The sequence below is a fragment of the Ustilago hordei genome (genome assembly GCF_900519145.1).
Source record: "Ustilago hordei strain Uho2 genome assembly, contig: UHO2_contig_09, whole genome shotgun sequence".
NCBI lineage: Eukaryota > Fungi > Basidiomycota > Ustilaginomycetes > Ustilaginales > Ustilaginaceae > Ustilago > Ustilago hordei.
The window spans coordinates 796,243-818,025 of NW_024545280.1; the positions used below are offsets into that span (position 1 = coordinate 796,243).

At 50.5% G+C, this 21,783-nt stretch overlaps 5 protein-coding genes across 5 annotated transcripts; 4 read left to right on the forward strand and 1 right to left on the reverse strand.

The window, feature by feature from the left end:
- Nucleotides 1–44: 44 nt before the first annotated feature.
- Nucleotides 45–1,136, forward strand: UHO2_04597 (uncharacterized protein; the record flags this gene model as incomplete). Its single annotated transcript, XM_041558589.1, has 1 exon — nucleotides 45–1,136. The coding sequence occupies one exon, from the start codon at nucleotides 45–47 to the stop codon at nucleotides 1,134–1,136; it is 1,092 nt and encodes a 363-aa protein (XP_041414523.1).
- Nucleotides 1,137–2,481: 1,345 nt separating this feature from the next.
- UHO2_04598 (uncharacterized protein) lies at nucleotides 2,482–3,519 on the forward strand (the record flags this gene model as incomplete). Its single annotated transcript, XM_041558590.1, has 4 exons — nucleotides 2,482–2,614; nucleotides 2,713–2,805; nucleotides 2,905–3,211; nucleotides 3,309–3,519. The coding sequence occupies 4 exons, from the start codon at nucleotides 2,482–2,484 to the stop codon at nucleotides 3,517–3,519; spliced, it is 744 nt and encodes a 247-aa protein (XP_041414524.1).
- An 8,170-nt stretch (nucleotides 3,520–11,689) lies between these two features.
- Nucleotides 11,690–13,516, forward strand: UHO2_04599 (putative choline-sulfatase; the record flags this gene model as incomplete). The annotated part of the gene is made up of 1 exon (XM_041558591.1): nucleotides 11,690–13,516. The coding sequence occupies one exon, from the start codon at nucleotides 11,690–11,692 to the stop codon at nucleotides 13,514–13,516; it is 1,827 nt and encodes a 608-aa protein (XP_041414525.1).
- A 423-nt stretch (nucleotides 13,517–13,939) lies between these two features.
- On the reverse strand, nucleotides 13,940–15,055 carry UHO2_04600 (uncharacterized protein; the record flags this gene model as incomplete). The annotated part of the gene is made up of 1 exon (XM_041558592.1): nucleotides 13,940–15,055. One exon carries the CDS (start codon nucleotides 15,053–15,055, stop codon nucleotides 13,940–13,942), a length of 1,116 nt encoding a protein of 371 aa, XP_041414526.1.
- A 1,688-nt stretch (nucleotides 15,056–16,743) lies between these two features.
- UHO2_04601 (uncharacterized protein) lies at nucleotides 16,744–18,312 on the forward strand (the record flags this gene model as incomplete). The annotated part of the gene is made up of 2 exons (XM_041558593.1): nucleotides 16,744–17,719; nucleotides 17,879–18,312. 2 exons carry the CDS (start codon nucleotides 16,744–16,746, stop codon nucleotides 18,310–18,312), a joined length of 1,410 nt encoding a protein of 469 aa, XP_041414527.1.
- Between the last annotated feature and the right edge of the window lie 3,471 nt (nucleotides 18,313–21,783).

Sequence of the window (21,783 nt, forward strand, 5' to 3'; positions counted from 1 at the left end):
CCCTTTCCCACACACCTTCTCCGCGCCACTAGCATTATTTCAGAATGTCGAGCGAATCTATTCCCAATAAGATGCGTGCTGCCACCATCAAGGACTTTAAGAAAGGCTACGAAGTCAAGGACATCGATGTCCCGACTGATCTCGGACCCAACGACGTTCTCATCAAGATCGCCGCCGCCGGTTACTGCCACACGGACTTGCAGGTCATGGATGGTGTCTACGAGTCTCAGGGTGCAAAGCCAGGTCTCGTTGGCTCGCATGAGCCCGTCGGTACTGTAGTCAAGACTGGCTCGGACGCTGAGAAGTCGGGCATCAAAGTTGGCGACCGTGTCGGCTCAATCAACACCTACGGCTTCTGCGGCAAGTGCGACTCGTGTAAGCAGGGCCAGCAGCTTTGCGACAAGCTTCCCGGAATGCTCGGCCTTACACTCAACGGCGGCTTCTCTCAGTACATGAAGGCCGATGCTCGAGTCGTCTCCAAGATCCCCGACAGCATCCCCTTCGACCAAGCCGCCCCGCTCGTCTGCGCAGGAGCCACTGTCTACGGTGCCTTGTTGGCTGTACAACCCGAGAAGGGCCAGTGGCTCGCTATGGTCGGTATCGGCGGTCTTGGCCATCTCGGTGTGCAATACGCCAAGGCGATGGGCTGCAAGGTTGTTGCCATCGACAACCGAAAGGAGGGCATCGAGCTTGCCAACAAGGCTCCCGAAAACCTCAGACCCGACAAGACTTTTGTCATTGATACGGAAGATGCAAAGAACAAGTGCATCGAAGAGCTATCGAGCAGCTTCTACGAGACCAATCCCGGCGTCGACCGAGTTGTGATCAACACGGAGAACCGTGGCTTGATCAGGTTCAGCCAGCAGTTCCTACGAAAGGGTGGCCAGCTCGTCGATGTTGGTCTGCCTGCGGACGGCCCTTTCGAGGTCGACTCTTTCGGTTTGAACTTCAAGGAGCACACCATCCGCGGCCGTCTGATTTGCACGCCAGAGCAGTGTCAAGAAATGATCAACTTGCATGCTGAGAACGGCTGCTCTACGTTCATCGAGAAGACCTACAGCGTCGAGGAAGCCAACGAGTTGGCCGAGCACTACAAATCGAAGAAGCTGCAGGGTCGACTCTGCATGGTGTTCTAATCTAGTCGCTCATGACCTATCTGCATCCTGTAATGAGCAAGCTTTTCGGAATATGCAACAAGCCAATTTGTTTTTGACAGATACGAGGTCATGTCTGTGATTTGCAGCGATTACAGCGATACAGTAGCTAATTCAAGTCATCGTCTTGGTCACGTCGCACAGGTGATACCGCACGACTGCAACACTTTAAGATTTGAACAGCGTGAGTCCGTCATTGCAATGCGAAACCGGCGGAGCTTTGCTGTCGGCGAGAAAGGCGTGAGAGGAAACAAGTTCCGAGCGGGTATGAGACCGATAGAGAGCACGCTGGCCCGCTTCGCTCTCCATGGGGACGATAGCAATTCCTTGCTCAGATGAGGTCTGTCGGCCGTGATTTGCAATGGACGCGGTGAACAGTGCAAACAGGTTGGTCTGTGCTGAAGTGTCTCGGCAAAGTGCGATGATCAAAGCCAACACCATCGCATTCGTGAAGTGCTGATTCTGTAGCAAAAAGAGGTCTAGAAAAAGGATTCAGACGTTCTGCGTCTTCTAACCCCTTTTTCATTTTGTATTCATCTAGCCGCCAAGTTCAATTCGATCGCCTGCGAGTTGGTTTTAGCAATTGTTTCATGTCTCAAGCCAGAAGCCACAGATAATAATCGCTTGGTGTTCTGACAGCATATTTGAATACAAGATGAGCTTCAAACTTCGATGTGTCCATTACCGCTTAAATACAACACGAGGCGCCGTTCCTGGTTGCGGCTTCTGAACATCTGGCCATGTTGCACCTCTCCTTCAAGCCAGTCTTACTCTTACGGACTCTGCAAGCGACAAGGCTATCTGCCCGTCTCCTAGACTTGCTGCCTTCCTCTCGACGGATTCGACTTCTAACCGGCCTCAACATGATCACATAAAGAATGCTATTGTGCAAAGCAGAGTCCCGCGTAACGTAGCAGTCTAGCCAAAGAAGGACCGTTGGGAGTCGCGCGAGGAAGCTCGTTTAACCCTGTGAACAGCACAAGAGGCCGGGATTTTGGGCGGATTTGTTGCCTAAGAATGAATTTCCGGTTCCGCCGCCAAGTGAAGTGTTGCCGTTTCCCGCGGCTTTCATGGCTTCTCTCCACTTGGGGCGCTGAGGCATGACGTAGCTTGCGGGACGGGATCTTCTTTCCGCAACAAACAAGCTCGTCGCTAGTTCAGGGCTGTAGCACAGCAATATTCGAACAGAGACGCTGATCATATGGCTGAGACCAGTGCACTGACCATCAATTGCAGCAGACGCTTGACGGCTAATTGTGTGTGTTCAGAGGGATAACCAGCGCCATCGTTCTCTCTCCTTTCAGCCACCAACACCTTTCACGGCAATATGGCGACGAGGAACAAGCAACCAGCAGCGTTGATCTGGCATTTGATAGCAATCTCATCTTGCATCTATGGCTTCAAGTCTCTCGACGTCTTGCCTGACTTGCTCGGCGTCAGCATGGGGAACGAGTATGGAGGTATGTCCGGACATCAAAGGCAAAAGCGATCATTTCACCGCCAAGTTCTGTTCTGACTCACCAGCGATCTTGACACTGCTCTGAATGCTGTTGTAAAGGCTTCATGCAATTTCTGACAATGTGCGGCTTAGTAGGTACCGCAACCACCATGGGTCTGGCGCTAATTCTTGACTTGGTTGGCGGACCAGAAGGTGAGTCGGTCAACGAGAGTCACACTGGAAACAAATGGTACTGGCATCTCAACCTTTGCTGACAAGAACCGCCTGCTTCCACCCGTTTGAACAATCCAGCGCTTTGCTGGCTCAAGGATGTACTGATGGCGGTGTCGCTGCCTGCTGAAACTCTGATCACGGTCATGTACTGGTCGATTGTGGCGATCAACAAGGACCTGTTGATGCAGCCGAGGAAGATCATGGATCCTGCCAACCCTGGTCAAGTGCTCCGCGAAGACAAGATTGCGGTGCCATTCTCTATCGATGCAAGCTTGCACGCTTTCCCGGGCGTATTTCTCTTGATCGACTTTTTCGTGTTCAGTCGAAGGTTGCCAAAGTCGATTCCAATCCCAGTCATGGCCGCAGTTGCGACATTCGCGTACTCGTAAGTATACAATTGTGGACATAGCTGTTGCCTGGGTTGGGCTTGCGAGCCAAAGGTCGCGTGGATTGACCATGCTGCATCCTTTTCACGTCAACAGACAATGGGCTGAAAAGTGTGCAAAGATGAACGGGCATTTCCCCTACCCTCTGCTGGACATCATGAACAGGCCTCAGCGCTTCGGGTTCTATGCTGTTTGTGGTGTGGCGGCGGCGATCATGGGAGTGCTATTGACGAGGCTCCAAGCGAATGTCAAAGGGCTTTCTCACGGCCAAGCTGGTACACGAAATAAGGGCAAGAAGAGAGAGTAGCTTCAAGGTGAACGGATGAAGCCATAGAGCTCGAGGGGGCATCCCACTCCAAGGTCCTATGACAGCTGCAAGACCATCTTTGTTCGGGCCTGTAAGCCACTTTGTTACATCACACGAATCCTGCTTTGTCTCTCTACAGCCGTGCACGGCCAATGATGGAACATCCCGAACGACACAATGATTGTGCAACAGTGTGTGGCGACCGTTTGCTGCGTGATTCCGAAGAAGATCCGCTATGAAGGTAGAAGCCGAACGACAGGGTCGAAAGCATTCACCCGATGTCGTGTCGATATGGTCAATCGGGGTTTCTGATCACCGATTCTCTCCAAAGGATTTTGCGCTTTCAACAGCGAAACAGCTCAAATTCAAAATCGAAATTATGCAGGTGCAGCAAAAGAAGGGTCTAATTGCATCTCGAAACGCTCTCTCTCTCTTTCTTCTCAGATCTTGCTTAGGGACCTTCTGCTCAACCAACGCCTCGAAGAAGGAGTCTTGTGAGTCGGCAGCAGATCGAACAACTCCGCACAGCCTTGCTCTTGTGTGTTAGCAAGGATCAGAGCTTTCGAGCAAAATCTTTTTTTTTTTTTTTTTTTTTTTTTTTTTTTTGCCTGGCTGTGTTCCATGTTTTGTCGAAGATTAGCAATCCAACACGATGACATGAGTCAATCTGATTGGAGATCAGGCAAGACTGATCAGGAAAAATGACAAATCTGATTGGAGATCGAGTGGAGCCAACCTCTCCAGAGAACAGGTGCAACATGGCCCTGCTCATTGTCATGGTAGGTCATTAGATAGGAGTACCCCCACTGTCAGCATGTGCCACTTGTATGTATATATATCTCACAGAGAGCACTAGGTTCTCACCACATACTAAGTAGGTCAATTGAGTATATGTTTCTGCTATAACAAAGTAGTGACATTGTACTTAGACCATCCCTGATCACCAGTATTGGGACCATAAAACTTCTTTACTTTTATCAGGTTATGAGCCCAATCAGCTGATACACTACCAGTATGTCTAAAGTAAACTATTCTATCTATAACTCCTTTGTCACCACTGTGCAGAACCTCCTGCCACAACTACCTAGAATGGTCCAAGACCATTTCAATCAGGTCATGGAAGATGAGGTCTATGGTATGCCCAATGCTCCAAAGGATGGCCAGTTGTTGAAATTCATTATCAATGATGATGAAGAGCAAACAATCTCACCCCTGACTATCCTGGTTGAGTGCATTAGTGCACTCTACAAAGGAACACACAGTCTTGGCCCATTCACCAATCAAATTGAGCTTGGTAAACAAATGTGAACTAGAGTGAACCTCTTTGTGAGAAACAAAGAATGGGATGCATCCCACATACTTGACCTCAAGATTGAAGGACAGCTGGAACTTGCTCCTGAGCAGACCAACTATCCAATGAAGATGGACACACCCACATCTGTTGGAGGTGATCCTCCCATTTTTGACTCGGATGGACCCAATAGGTGGTTAGTCAGACATGATGCCACTCCAGGGCCCACACCCAAACTCAACCCACTCACAAACCACCACCTGAAGGTGCTCTCCGGCTTGAATGACAAGATGAGGTGGGATGACCAAGATCTCCTCAACCCAAGGATGGTCTCAATACATGCATGGCAATGCAGGATCTTTGCAATGCTGTCTGTTGTCCCATTTGCACAAAATGTTCTCAATCAAAAGGCAATAATGTTTGAGGACACTGACTCAATGCTTAGCTTGATCGTCAAGCATAGTTTCTTGAATAAACTACATACTGAATACTTCGCAGAGCATGGTGATCAGCTGGTGCCGATTGCTGTCAATCTCTTTGACTGGGCAGTGGACAAATGTAAGAGACATTTGGCCACTAGAGAATACAAGCTCCTTGCCACAGCTTATGCAATTCACTGGGATCAAGTCGGCAGCAATGCATATGACTTCCTCGTCAAATGGGAAGCACTCATGTCAGAGCTACATGCATACCTGCATAAACCCTGGACACCAGACCACTGGTATAGGATGCTTAAATGGGCTTTACCATCCAATAAGAATGCCCTCTTTAATTCGGTCTTCATTCTACATGAGCAACTCCATGGGAGAGAGGAAACAACTGAAAGCATTGCTCATGTTCTTTGCCAATGTTATGAGCTTGCTGCCAACAGTGCCCCAGTAAGCATGTGCAACATGACTGAGGAATCGGAACTAATTGCACTACAAGCCACCACACTCATCAATTGCTGGGCATGTGGTGACATCGGGCATGCTGCCAACTGCTGCCCAAATGACATAGCACATGCCCAATGGAAGGAGAGTAAGATCAAGGTTGCCCCAAAGGGTCAGGCAAACACATGTATTGTATTGCCACTTACAGACATGCAAGAGGAATAGGATGCATTGCCAGTCTTAGCCTTCTTCATGGAACTCAGGCTGGCACCAATAGAACTCCCCCCACAGTTTGTGCCATTTGTGTTTGACTCAGGAGCATCTTGTGTCATGGTAAACTCCTCACACCATGGAAAAGGGTGGCATGATATGGACAACTCAATCAGCATCACCACTGCCAATGGAGGAAAGCTCTCTGCTACCAAGATGGGCAGGATGGTCAGTCTGCTCAGCTTCAGTCCAAAGACACATCAATGGGAGCGGATGACTTACTTGAACTGTCTACTCATCCCTGGTCTGTGTCATGGGCCTGGATGCTCAAGAAGCAGAAGGGTCACTGGTTCATATGGAAGGAGCACAGGTATCAAAGATCTAGTCAATACCAGTAGAGAGCATGGTTGTAGTGCAGTCTCCATGGAGACCATGGACTCCTATGGACTCACATGCAAAGGAGGACTGAGCCATATGCGAGGAGGGCCAGGCACAGCCATGAGGAGGACCAAGCTCAAGGAGCAGGCACAGCCATGAAGAGGACCAAGCTCAGATGGTTACCACTCAGGGGCTCGAGAGACAAGAGTCGAAGGAGTCGACACCAGGTCATGAGGAGGAGGAGCAGTGTCGAAGGAGTCGACACCACTCAGGAGGCACAGGGGTGCCAAACAAGCAGCAGGATAGCAAGGAGGAGGAGCAGTGTCAAAGGAGTTGACACAGCTCAAGAGGCACAGGGGTGCCAAGCAGGAGAGGCCCCTGAACAGTACTCAATGAAGAAGGTACTCTCTGGAGAGAGAGCAGGAGCAGCATCGCTGGCGATGCTGTGAAGAGGTATATAACCATGTTTTCTCATCATCAAAGGTCAAGTGGATCCTCATCCACTCTACTCACCATAACTAGTTATCACTTCAGCATAAGTATATATTAGTTTCAGTCAGCATAGCAGCAATCTATCAAGGTTGCTCCTCATCATAGTGTGTGTGTTGTATCACCACTACCTGACATCCAAAGGTGCCCATAGCAGGTTAGCAGTCCAGATCAAGATAGAACCGAAGGCAGTAGTCCACTGCGGTCCAGGGATCACCTTAAGCAAGCATCAGTCAACACACTGGACACTCGTGTTGACGCCACCAACCTCATCACCAACACCATCAACCTCATTATCATCGACATTCACCAACCTCATCACCAACACCATCAACCTCGTTATCATCGACATTCACCAACACCATCAACCTCGTTATCATCGACATTCACCAACCTTATCACCAACACCATCAACCTCATCATCATCAACACTCACACCAGACCTTGGTGTCATCATAACCTACGCATTGATATTGATCATGCTGAGCTACCCCTGAATGGAGTGTCCACAGAGGTCAGCCAAAACCTACAATAGTATATACACGAATGCCACCCATCGCGCAACTTGATAGTCACCAAACGACTAGCTTGCCGAGACAGATACCGAGACAATAGCTGTCGCACAGTTTGATAGTCACCAAGTATCTCGACAGACCGACCTGGGTTTCTGGCGCGAGACCCCTGACAGTCTGGTGACAAACCTCATTGGGATGAAGTCAGTCATGCACAACCATGGTTGAGTGATCTTCAAGGACCAACTCATCACAGTCCAGGACAGGCATGGTAATGCAATTCATGTACATACAAGTGGAGATGGCTATCCAGCCACTGCAATGATGATTTGGAGTGATGAATTGCCTGAGCCTGCAGTCTCTATGGCTTTTGCTGCAATAATGAATGCCATGGATCATGCACACAAACCCTGCAGCAAGGCAGAGCTCTGGCACCACAGATTAGGTCATGCAAGCCATGATTCTATTCAACACATGCAGCCAGTGACCCTATCCCATGACATCCCATCAAGTCCAACACCTCCTATGGTATACTCTGTGATGTTTGTGTATGTAGTAAGGCTGTTGCTCGGAACGTAGCCTTCCCCAGATGTGTCGAAAAGCCACTTGAGTTAGTATCAATGGAAGTGATGGGCCCACTGCATGGCACTGCCAAGTTCACATATGTGCTCATCATCCATGATGCTTACTCCAGCATGATTTGGACATGAGGTCTCACAAGCAAAGGCCAAGCATCTCAAGAGGCAGCATGGTGGTTATCAGAGGTGTGTGCTGACATACATTGGGAACCTAATGAAGTGATCCTTAACCAAGGTGTTCAAGAAGTCCATGTAGACCAAGGAGAACTCTGGTCCACCGCCTTCTGAAACCTCTGTTTGTTGACAGGTGTGAAGATCACTGCTTCACCCACTCAACAGCACACTGATAATGCCTTTGCAGAATGAGCAATCCAGATGATCCAGAAGATCACTCACAGCTTGCTCTACAATTCTAACATGGATGAATGTTGGTGGCCCCATGCCATCTCACAGGCAACATTTATCTACAACTGGTTGGCAGGGACTACCTGCAGCCATATAATGCTGTTCGAATTATTCTACAGCAAACACCCTGAACTGTGCCAAGTACAGAGATTTGGATGTGTTGCATACATCGTACTTTGAGGTAACACATGTTCAACATGGCTAAACAATCATCCAGTGGTCAGCAAACACCTCTGCCTGTGTGCTCTCTGGGGAACCTATTTGGGTTTCTCTGATGCTCCATGGGCTATTAAAGGACATAAGGTGTGGCTCCTGGATCTCGACCAGATTGTTGTTGCCAAGGATGTTCTTTTCTCTGAGTTCGAACAACCAGAGCCTGATGCTGCTCCCTTGCATGTGCCCATCCTCATAGGGGACAATGGATTACTTTGTTCATACACATGGCTCCCACCAGCTGAGACCAACAACTATGGAGGTGTTGAGCAGGATGACATCATACTGCCTTCACTATCACAGTTTTCTCATCAACACAGACCAACATCACAGCCAGCACCATCAGATATGTCAAGTTATGATCAGGAATGGGATCGCTTGATGGCAGAGATCAAAGTGGCCAGCGAAACCATTGTTGATATCGATGCAATCGCTGTGGACCTCGAAGCGGAGCTGGATGCAACACAATCCAAAAAGGGGGATGTCATGCAAGAACCACCACACATCAATACCCTGGACACAGTGCCACTACTCGAAACACCTCGTAGCAATGCAATTGCTGATGTATATGACGATGTCTCTGTAATAGAACATGACTTTGCATCCTTCGCTGCGACATGCTTGGAAACCCTCACAATGACCATCAGGAACTATTACATTGATCACATGGCATATGCAGTCACAGTAATAAATGGGACCACTCTCATCGCCAGTGGTCAGCAACTCAGAAGCACTGACAGTATCCTATTGGAACCCTCATCACTCAATGAGGCAAAACTATGCAATGATTGGCACAAATGGCAAGAAGCGATGGAGAGTGAAATGAGGAGCATGAGTAAAATGGGTGTCTTTGAGCTGGCAAACATTCCAGCAGATGGTAAGCTCATTGGTGTCTGCTGGGTATTCAAGCTCAAGCTCAACACTCAGAGACAGGAAACTTGGTACAAGGCACGATTGGTCACACAAGGGTATGCACAGTGTCAAGGTTTGGACTATGACCAGACATTTAGTCCAGTCATCCATTTGCAGACTGTACACATGCTACTCACAATCACCAGACAATATGGACTATATGTGATGCAACTTGATGTCAGCACAGCATTCTTGAATGGGAAGATTGACAAGGACATATATGTCCAAATACTGCCAACATTTGAGACAGATGAAACCAAAGGTAAGTGTTACAAACTCAAAAAGGCCCTCTATGGTCTCAAGCAAGCTGGATGCCTATGGCATGCAGTGCTTGATGAGCAGCTACAAGCCTTCAGTTTCAAGCATTGTAGAGCCAAACCATGCATCTATACACATGGGACAAACGATGCAATGATACTCCTCACAATCTATGTGGACAATCTACTTGTGATCAGAGCAACTATGTCAAGAGTCCAAGCTGTAAGACAACAACTCTCAAGTGTCTTCAGTATTATGGACCAGGGCAACATATCACACATCATCGGGTTGAGTGTACAATATGATCGTGAAGCTTGCATGTTGTCAATAGATCAAAATGGATACATTGAAGGTGTCTTGACAAAGTTCAGGATGAGTGAAGCTTGGACAGCCTCAATGCCAGCAATGGAGACAATCAACTTGCTTGGGCTGCAGGAAGCCAACATCACCAGCACTGAAGAGGTGTGTCACTATGTGTAGCTGGTAGGATCACTACTGTGGATTGCACAAGGCAGTAGGCCCAACATTGCCTTCGCTGTTGGACACTGCACACGATTTGTCACAAACCCTTCTGGAGAGCACCTTGCAGTCGCAAAGCGAATTCTAAGATACCTCAAGGGAACAATGAGAGCCAATCAGCGAACCAATACTCACTGGTTGGGCAGACAGTGATTGGGCAGGCTCACGTAACTGTTGCAAATTGACTTCGGGATATATATTTGCCATAGGTGGACTCATATGCAGTTGGTCATCAAGACTTCAGCCAACAGTGGCAAACAGCTCCATGGAAGTGGAGTATGTAGCACTGGTGGGAGCTGCAAGAGAGTCAATCTGGACCACAATGTTCCTAAGTGAGTTAAGACAATCTGTGCCAATGACAACAGGAGTACAAGTAAGCACCAGAATGTCAATCATTCATTCCTGTGACAGAAGACTAACCTTCAACTGGAACATACCAGTGCTGTACAGTGACTCATCTGGAGCACATGCAATTGCAAATGACCCACAACACTTCAAAAGGACAAAGCACATCGATATAGCACATCTTTTCTTATGAGACGAAATTGCGAGCCAATGACTGGCAATCTCTCTGATCCAAAGTAGCAAGAATCTGGCTGACATGATGACCAAACCACTGGCAGCACCTATGCTGCTTCATCTCCATCAACTCTCTGGGCTAACTGTGATGAAGGAACATGCTGGATTGAGAGGGGGTGTCAAAGATTAGCAATCCAACATGATGACATGAGTCAATCTGATCAGAGATCAGGCAAGACTGATCAGGAAAAATGACAAATCTGATTGGAGATCAAGCAGAGCCAACCTCTCCAGAGATCAGGTGCAACATTTCCCTGCTTGTTGTCATGGTAGGTCATTAGATAAGAGTACCCCCACCATTGGCATGTGCCACTTGTATGTATATATATCTCACAGAGAGTGCTAGGTTCTTGCCACATACTAAGTAGGTCAATTGAGTATATGTTTCTGCTATAACAAAGTAGTGACATTGTACTTAGACCATCCCTGATCACCAGTATCGGGACCATAAAACTTCTTTACTTTTATCATGTTTGACACCATTTCGGTCAACTTGTTGTGCTTCGACGCGGCTTTCTTCTCATCTTTGCAAAATTGCACTCTTGAGCACTGAAATTGCGTGCTCGCTGCCGACTCTCCACATATACACACGCACAACGCCAACACAACACATCGCAACACACGGACACACAGCAATTCACCTCACGCACGCCATCACCGACACCAAGAACGCCTTACCATCTTCCATTCTTCTCGTGGAACGGTTCAGCTTATTCAAGCCGATCTTTATCAGCGTGACTGTGTGTGAGTGCGCGCGTGTGTCGAACAGATGCAATGCAAGAAGCAAAAGCCTCGCTAAATCATATATACTCTGACTCCATCCCCATGATCATCCTTGCTTGCACCCTACAACTTGACCCATAGAAGATCACGCCAGCCATCGACCAAGAGAGCCCCTTTCTCCCTCCGCCTTGGCTCGACACGCTATTTGCTCGTCCCGCTGCTACCTCTAACATGCCAGTTCAATCCCTCGACGGTGCTCCGGCCGTCAACGGCTCCGACTTTGGTCAAACTGCTCACGCCAACGGTCACAGCACCAACGGTCATGCTAACGGTCACACCAACGGTCACTCTGGAAACGGCAACGGCCTCAACGGCAACGGCATCAATGGTCACCATGTCAATGGCAATGGCAGCGCCAAAGCTGGTCTCAACGTTGGCCTCTCTTCGGGCTCGCAACCCAACATCCTCTTTATTATGGCCGATCAGCTAGCTGCTCCTCAGCTGCGCATGTACAACGAAAAGTCGCAGATCCTCACTCCCAACCTGGATCGTCTCGCCCGTGATGCCGTTGTGCTCGAGTCAGCCTACTGCAACTCGCCTCTCTGCGCTCCATCCCGCATGGCTCTCGTCACGGGTCAGCTACCTTCGAAGATTGGCTCCTACGACAATGCTGCTTCCATCAGCTCCGACCTCCCCACCTATGCTCACTATCTTCGTTCTGCTGGCTATGAGACCGTCCTCGCTGGGAAGATGCACTTCATCGGTGACCAGCTCCACGGCTTCGAGAAGCGTCTCACAGCCGATATCTACCCTGGCGATTACGGATGGGCTGTTAACTGGGACCAACCCGATCGCAGGCTCGAATGGTACCATAACGCCTCTAGCATCCTCCAAGCAGGTCCATGTGTCCGCTCAAACCAGATGGACTACGACGAGGAAGTCCTCTACAAGTCGAGGCAGTATCTCTTTGACCATGCGCGTCGTCGTCATGGTGGTGGCAGCTCCACTCGTCCCTTTGCTATCACTGTCAGCTTCACCCACCCTCACGATCCTTACACAATCGAAGAGGAGTTCTGGAACCTCTACGAAAACGTCGATATCAATATGCCCGAAGTCGATATCCACCCAGACGATCAAGACCCGCACTCGAAGCGTCTTCGTCACGTGTGCGATTTGGAAGGCAGGAACTTCACTCCAGAGCAGATCAAGCGAGCCAAGCGTGCTTACTACGCTTCCGTATCTTACGTCGACACCAAGATTGGCCAGCTTCTCGAGACACTCGACAAGTGCGGCCTGCGCGACGACACCTTCATTGTCTTCAGCGGTGACCACGGCGATATGCTCGGTGAGCGATCGCTCTGGTACAAGATGAGCTACTTTGAAAGCTCCGTCCGCGTTCCGCTTCTTTTCAACTACCCTAAGATGTTTGCTCCGCGACGTGTTAAAGCCAACGTTTCCACCATGGATCTGCTGCCCACCTTCTGCGATATCGTCGGTATTCCGCTGCAAAAGCAGCTTCCGCTCGACGGTATCAGCATGTTGCCCCATCTTTTGGGCCAGACCGGGCACGACACCGTCATCGCCGAGTACATGGGTGAAGGGACCGTGGCTCCTCTGTTCATGATCCGACGCGGTCCTTGGAAGTACATCACCTGTCCTGTCGACCCACCCCAGCTCTTCAACCTGTCAAAAGACCCCAAGGAGCTTGTCAACCTCGCCTCTGATCGCGACAACCTTGATGCAGAGACGCGCAAAGTGCTCGAAGAATTCGAGCACGAAGCTCTGCAGCGATGGGACGCGAAGAAGATCACTGAAGAAGTTCTCATGGTCCAGCGTCGAAGGCGCTTCGTCTTCTCCAGTCTCAAGCAGGGCGCCTGGACCTCTTGGGACTACCAGGTGCCTACTGATACTCAAAATATGTACATCCGTTCCCACCTCGATCTCGACGATCTCGAGCGCATGGCTCGATTCCCACCTGTCGATGACTTTGGCAATACCATCGGCCCATCTTCAAAAGGCATCACCGCTCTTTCTGCTGCCAGACCGCAGTACACTTGAAGCAATTCTGACACAGACTCAAGCACCACATACCCTACATACACACTCTTCGAGATTCGGCTAATCGCTCCACTTGCATTCTCCAGCATTACACTCATGTTCACTTCTCCATTGTACCACTAGATCCCGGCAATCTCCATGCATTGCTTCGTCACTTGATCTTTGCTTCTTTGTTGCGGTTCGGTCCATACTAACTTGAACGGCAGTGTCTGTCGGCCTCGACTGACAACGAGCGATCTGAGTTTCACCCCCACGCAGCGGTTGCCTGCCCAAGTCCATGCGAAGTTTTTTTTTCAGACTCGACCTAGGCCGAAGAATTGTCGACACTGTGGAGCAGCTCGCAAGCTGAAAGGCTAGGTATTCTACTTTCTGCTCCCATCGGGTTGGCTTAGACCGCTCGACTCTGTAATCACCTAGCGTTCATCAATATGCAGCTTCTTCTGAGTCCGTATCTTCCGACCCAGAACCTTCTGGACACTGTATCGAGTGAAAAGTTTCCCAATTCGATCGCAATTGCTTTGCAGCATCTTCGAGGGAAAGACCATGCAGCTGAGCAAAGTACTCGTTCGCCTGATGCAGATATCCAGGGATGCCTTTGACCGTGTGAAAGTCGCTTTCCATCAATGCTCGACTGCGGTCCGCCGCGGCCAAGCACTCCTTCGCCAAAAATTGTTTCCGGTTGATGGTAGACGAAAAGCCAATGTAAACGTTCGGATGCTTCTTCGTTATCGACTTGACCACATTGTTGTCAAGCGTGCAAGAGTGCAAAGACACCCGTATCGCACCAAAAGAGGTCGGTTCGGCGTTCCTGAGAGACGAGAGCAGGTCGACCGTCAGACCTGCTGCTTGAACTGAATGAAGCGAAATGTTGCGCCGATACTGCAAAGCCACATCGATCTGCGCCCGTAAGACCGCGAGCTGGTGTGCCTGTGGTGTCTTCAGCTTAGTGAGCTTTGGCTCGGAAGCTGGCAGATCCGGCTTTTGAGGATCATAGTTCCATGCTCGTCGTGGGATGCGAAAGGCTCGATCGATGCCAACTTCGCCCAACAGCGCACCTGGGAATCGCTCGAACTGCTCGCGAATGTCTTGACAGACGCTTTCTATCGATATTGGATCCGGTAACTGATCCCAAATGGCCTCCAGCCCCTCTTTTACTCGGTCATTGTCCATTGAGCTGGCCGTTAAAACATTGAAGAGGTCGTGATAATGTTCTGCCTTGCTTGGAGCTGGATGGCGCAGAGAGATCTGATGCGCGAACCACGGATGCCATCCGAAGCAGGGAACAACTTTGTCTGGATGGAGCGAGGCCAGCTTCGCAACCATGGTTTGGTCACGAGCATTAGTTGACATGCATACAAGCCGCCCAACAGTGACGTTCCCTATGCGAGTCGAAAGCTCGTCAAGATTGGACGATGTGTAGGCTGCCGGATCGTCGGTGGGGTGGCAATGGGAGTCAACGAACAGCTCAGCAATCGCCGGCCTTGGTGGCCCAAAGGCGTCTGCCTTGCGTCTTGCTTCGTCTCCGCTTCCTGTACACATCTTGACCACAGCTAGACGTCGCCGTCTATCCGTTGCTCGATGCGAAGTTGGTGAAACGAGGAGTTAGGTGTCGTAAAGGTCGGACTTTCAGAGAGCACCGATGGGCGACGGCAATCATGCCTCCACTTGACCACATGTTTGGTTCCCAGTTGAGAAATTAGAGACAGCCTGACTCACACGGCTGTATAGATTGTTGGAGATTGCGATCTAGTCCGATCTAGGGATAATGTAGATCAGATCATAGAGGATCGGGTGAAGCAGGTTCAGCTGGCAATCAGATAAAGTAGGTCTAATTGGGATTGGGTGAGACAAATCAGACAGGGAATTGGGCTGAACCAATACAAGACAGAGATTGGATGCAACCATGTCCCACTTGTTGCTACACACTGTCATTAGGTAGGATACACCCACAGTTGGGCATGTGCCACATGCTTGTATACAAGTCTAGCAGGGAGCTTGAGGCTCCCACCACATTCACTTCTAGTATGTCAATATAGTATAGAGTTTTGCTCTTTAGCTTGAACACTGTACTGTGACAAATATCTCCCAATCATTGTTGCTGAGTGACTCCTTTATTACAACAGGTTATGAGCCCAATTAGCTGATACACTACCAAAGTCCAATATCAACAAGAGGTTTCACCATTGACATGTTGAACCACAATTACTCAGCATACAAAGACTTTGTTCAGGATGCCGAGGACATCATTCCTTGCCTCCCAATCAAGCTTCAAAGTCAATTCCACAGGATGATCAAGAACAAAGTATATGGCACAAAGGAGGAGCCGAAGGATGGACCAATCTTCGTGTAAGCAGTCATGCACCTGAAACCAGATTGGGTGTTTCTGATTGATTTTGGTGAGATCGATTGAGTAAGATCTACTCAGTATGTTTCAATTGAAAGTAACCAGACAGCTTTGTTCTGGTAGGTTTTGGCTGACTGCCTTGAACACTCCATTCAGAGGTTGTGTGGCACATCTGTTACTTCCTGGGGAGAGAGTGTTACACTCTCCTAAACAGCACAAGTGTTTGTAGTGCTGTTGCTTGATGCTCTTTGACATTGCCTGGACTGCAATAAGGCTATCACCTACAGATGATGGGAGTTACTGGACCACAGGTGTTTAGACACCACCTACAATAATTGACTGGACCACAGGTGTTTAGACACCACCTAGCCCTAGCCCTAGCCCTAGCCGGTGTGTCTTGCTTGCGGGCAACGCACAATTGCGCTCCGCCAAATTCGAAATTCACGCGACTGCGTTGACCCCCAACGCACTCGAAATTTACACTGCTCAAGTGCTGCAACGCAAACAAATTTATTTTCGCTGGAGCAGCGCAAATTGAGCAACGCACAGCTGGAGCAACGCACTCACAGCTGGAGCAACGCACACTCTGCTGGAGCAACGCAATCTGAGCAGCGCACAGCTCGAGAGCAACACACTGTTCGAGAGCAACGCACAGCTCAAGAGCAACACACAGCTCAAGAGCAATGCACAGCTGGAGCAACGCAATCTGAGAAGCGCAATCTCATCAGCGAACTGCTGGACAGCGCACACTCTGTTGGAGCAGCACAATTGAGAGCAGCACAATTGAGAGCAGCGCAATTGAGAGCAGCGCAATCGAGAGGAGCGCAATCGAGAGGAGCGCAATCGAGAGGAGCGCTCACTCTGCTGGAGCAGCACAATCGACATGAGTGCAATCAAGACGAACACAATCGACAGGAGCGCAATCGACAAAAGTGCAATCAACAGCAGCTCAATGGACAGGAGCACAATCAAGAGGAGTGCAAGCGACAGGAGCGAGCACTCTGCTGCAGCAGCGCAATCGAGAGGAGCGCAATCACGAGCAGAGCAGGAGAGAGGAGCACAATCGACAGTAGCGCAAGAGAGAGCAGAGCAGGAGAGAGCAGCGCATTCGAAAGTAGCACAAGAGAGAGCAGAGCGAGAGAGAGGAGCTTTATCGACAGCAGTGCAATCGACAGGAGCGCAATTGACAGGAGCACAATCGACAGGAGCGCAATCTACAGGAGCGCAATCTACAGGAACGCAATCGAGAGCAGAGCAGGAGAGAGGAGGTCTATCGACAGGAGCGGAATCGACAGGAGCTCAATCGACAGGAGAGCAATCGACAGGAGCCAAATCGAGAGCAGAGCAGGAGAGAGGAGGTCTATCGACAGGATCTCAATCGACAGGAGCACAATCAGGAGGAGTGCCATTAAGAGGAGTGAAATCGAGAGGAGCTCAATCGAGAGCCGAGCAAGAGAGAGGAGCTCACTCGAGAGGAGCGCAATCGACAGCAGAGCAAGAGAGAGGAACGCAAGAGAGAGGAGCACAATCGACAGGAACTATATCGACAGGAGCTTTATCAACAGGAGCTCATTGGAGAGGAGCGCAATTGACAGGAGCGCAATCGAGTGAAGAGCAGCAAAGAGGAGCGCAATCAAGAGGAGCGCAATTGACAGGAGTGCAATTGACAGGAGTGCAATTGACAGGAGTGCAATCAACAGGAGCACATTCGACAGGAGCGCAATCGACAGGAGCACATTCGACAGGAGCGCAATCGACAGGAGTGCAAGAGAGAGGAGTGCAATTAAGAGGAGCGCAATGGACAGGAGTGCGGTGGACAGGAGCGCAATCGACAGGAGCGCTAGCTCTAGCCCTAGCCGGTGTGTCTTGCTTGCGGGCAACGCACAATTGCGCTCCGCCAAATTCGAAATTCACGCGACTGCGTTGACCCCCAACGCACTCGAAATTTACACTGCTCAAGTGCTGCAACGCAAACAAATTTATTTTCGCTGGAGCAGCGCAATTTGAGCAACGCACAGCTGGAGCAACGCACACTCTGCTGGAGCAACGCAATCTGAGCAGCGCACAGCTCGAGAGCAACGCACTGTTCGAGAGCAACGCACAGCTCAAGAGCAATGCACAGCTGGAGCAACGCACTCACAGCTGGAGCAACGCACACTCTGCTGGAGCAACGCAATCTGAGCAGCGCACAGCTCGAGAGCAACGCACTGTTCGAGAGCAACGCACAGCTCAAGAGCAATGCACAGCTGGAGCAACGCAATCTGAGAAGCGCAATCTCATCAGCGAACTGCTGGACAGCGCACACTCTGTTGGAGCAGCACAATTGAGAGCAGCGCAATTGAGAGCAGCGCAATCGAGAGGAGCGCAATCGAGAGGAGCACAATCGAGAGGAGCGCTCACTCTGCTGGAGCAGCACAATCAACATGAGCGCAATCAAGACGAACGCAATTGACAGGAGCGCAATCGACAAAAGTGCAATCAACAGCAGCTCAATCGACAGGAGCACAATCAAGAGGAGTGCAAGCGACAGGAGCGAGCACTCTGCTGCAGCACCGCAATCGAGAGGAGCGCAATCACGAGCAGAGCAGGAGAGAGGAGCACAATCGACAGTAGCGCAAGAGAGAGCAGAGCGAGAGAGAGGAGCGCAATTGAGAGGAGTGCAATCGAGAGGAGAGCAACCGAGAGGAGCGCAATCGGGAGCAGAGCAGCAGAGAGGAGCGCAATCAAGAGGAGCGCTCACTCTGCTGCAGCAGCACAATCTAGAGGAGCGCACTGCTGGACAGCGTAATTAAGAGGAGCGCACTGCTTGACAGTGCACACTCTGTTGCAGAAGCACAACTCAGAGCAGCGCAATCGAAAGCAGAGCAAGAGAGAGGAGCGCAATCGACAGGAGCGCAGGAGAGAGCAGAGCAGCTGAGAGGAGCTCTATCAACAAGAGCACAATCGACAGGAGAGCAATCGACAGGAGAGCAATCAACAGGAGCGCAGGATGGAGGAGGTCTATCGACAGGAGCACAATCGATAGGAGCGCAATCAACAGGATTGCAATGGAGAGGAGCGCTAGAGAGAGCAGAACAAGAGAGAGGAGCTCAATCGACAGGAGCTCTCACTTTGCTGCAGCAGCGCAAATGAGAGGAGTGCAACCAAGAGGACCACAATCGACAGGAGCTCACTCGAGAGCAGAGCAGGAGAGAGCAGCGCATTCGACAGGAGCACAATCGACAGGAGCACAATCAACAGGAGCACAATCAACAGGAGCACAATCAACAGGAGCACAATCGACAGGAGCTCAATCAAGACGAGTGCAATCGAGAGGAGCGCAATCGAGAGGAGCGCAATCGACAGGAGCGCAATTCGAAGCAGCTAACACTCTGCTGGAGCAGCGCAATCGAGTGCAGAGCAAGAGAGAGCAGAGCTATCGACAGGAGCGCAGGAGAGAGGAGCTCTACCGACAGGAGCGCAAGAGAGAGGAGTGCAATCGAGAGAAGAGCAGCAGAGAGTAGTGCAATCGACAGGAGCTCTATCGAGAGCAGAGCAGGAGAGAGGAGAGCAATCCACAGGAGCGCAAGAGAGAGGAGTGCAATCGAGAGGAGCGCAATTGAGAGCAGCGCTCACTCTGCTGTAGCAGCGCAATCGAGAGGAGCGCAATCGAGAGGAGTGCTCACTCAGCTGGAGCAGCACAATCGACAGGAGCGCAATCAAGAGGATAGCAATCGACAGGAACTCTATCGACAGGAGTGCAATTGACAGGAGTGCAAGAGAGAGCAGAGCAAGGGAGAGGAGCGCAATTGAGAGCAGAGCAATCGACAGGAGCGCAAACGACAGGAGCTCAATTGAGAGCAGAGCAGGAGAGAGGAGCGCAATGGAGAGCAGAGCAATCGACAGGAGTCAATCAAGAGGAGCGCAATCAAGAGGAGCGCAAGAGAGAGGAGTGCAATTAACAGGAGCGCAATCGAAAGTAGAGCAGGAGAGAGGAGCGCAATCAACACGAGCGCAAGAGAGAGGATCGCAATCGACAGAAGAGTAGCAGAGAGGAGCTCTAGCGACAGGAGCATAAGCAACAGGAGCGCAATCGACAGGAGTTCTATCGACAGGAGTTCTATCGACAGGAGCGCAATCGACAGGAGAGCAATTGACAGGAGCGCAATCGAGAGCAGAGCAGGAGAGAGGAGGTCTATTGACAGGAGCGCAGTCGACAGGAGAGCAATCGACAGGAGCTCAATCGACAGGAGAGCAATCGACCGGAGACCCATCGACAGGAGCGCAATCGACAGGAGAGCAATCAACAGGAGCGCAATCAAGAGGAGCGCAATCGACAGGATCTCATTGGAGAGGAGCGCAATTGACAGGAGCGCAATCGAGTGAAGAGCAGCAGAGAGGAGCGCAATCAAGAGGAGCACAATCAAGAGGATCACAATTAAGAGGAGCGCAATCAAGAGGAGCGCTATCAAGAGAAGAGCAATCGACAGTAGCACAATCGAAAGCAGAACAATCGACAGGAGCGCTGTAGAGAGGAGCGCAATCGAGAGCAGAGGAGGAGAGAGGAGCGCAATGGACAGGAGCTCAATCGACAGGAGCGCAACCAAGAGGAGCGCTATCGACAGGAGTGCAATCGACCGGAGCGCTCACTCTGCTGCAGTAGCGCAATCGACAGGAGTGCTCACTCTGCTGCAGCAGCGCAATCAAAGCGAGTGCAATTAAGAGGATCGCAATCGACAGGAGGGCTCACTCTGCTGGAGAAGCACAATCGAAGGAGCAAACACTCTGCTAGAGCAGCGCAATTGACAGGAGCGCAAATCGAGCGCAATTAAGAGGAGCGCAATTGACAGGAGCGCAACTGAGATCAGAGCATTCGAGAGGAGCGCTCACTCTGCTGCAGCAGCGCAATCGAGAGGAGCGCAATCACGAGCAGAGCAAGAGAGAGTAGTGCATTCAAAAGGATCGCAAGAGAGAGTAGAACGATCGACAGGAGCGCAATCGAGAGCAGAGCAAGAGAGAGGAGCGCAATCGAAAAGAGCGCAATCAAGAGGAGCGCAATCGACAGGAGCGCAACTGAGATCAGAGCATCCGAGAGGAGCGCTCACTCTGCTGGAGCAGCACAATCAAGAGCAGCGCAATCAAAAGGAACTCTATCGAGAGGAGCGCAATCAACAGGAGCTCATTGGAGAGGAGCGCAATGGAGAGGAGCGCAATCAAGAGAAGAGCAGCAAAGAGGAGCTCAATCGACAGGAGCGCAAGAGAGAGGAGCGCAACCAAGAGGACCACAATCAAGAGGAGCTCACTCGAGAGCAGAGCAGGAGAGAGCAGCGCATTCGACAGGAGCGCAAGAGAGAGGAGTGCAAGAGAGAGGAGCGCTCACTCTGCTGTAGCAGCGCAATCGACAGGAGCTCAATCGACAGGAGCGCAACCAAGAGGAGCACTATCGACAGGATTGCAATCGACTGGAGCGCTCACTCTGCTGCAGTAGCGCAATCGACCGGAGTCCAAACAAGAGGAGCACAATCAAGAGGAGCTCAATTGAGAGCAGAGCAGGAGAGAGGAGCGCAATGGAGAGCAGAGCAATCGACAGGAGCTCAATCAGGAGGAGCGCAATCAACAGGAGCTCATTGGAGAGGAGCGCAATGGAGAGGAGTGCAATGGAGAGGAGCGCAATCAAGAGAAGAGCATCAAAGAGGAGCTCAATCGACAGGAGTGCAATCGAGAGCAGAGCAGGAGAGAGGAGCGCAATCGACTGGAGTAGGGTTAGGGTTACAAGGGGGCCCCCTTGAGAGTTTTGATGATCCAATGGTACTGTTGGAAAGCTCTTTCAAAATGGTATATGTTCAGAAAATTTTGGGTGGAACTGATGGTGCATTTTGGTGTGGTGGAGGAAAATGTATGTCTATGCGATGACTTTGGCTGGTGGCAATGATGAGGAGGCAAA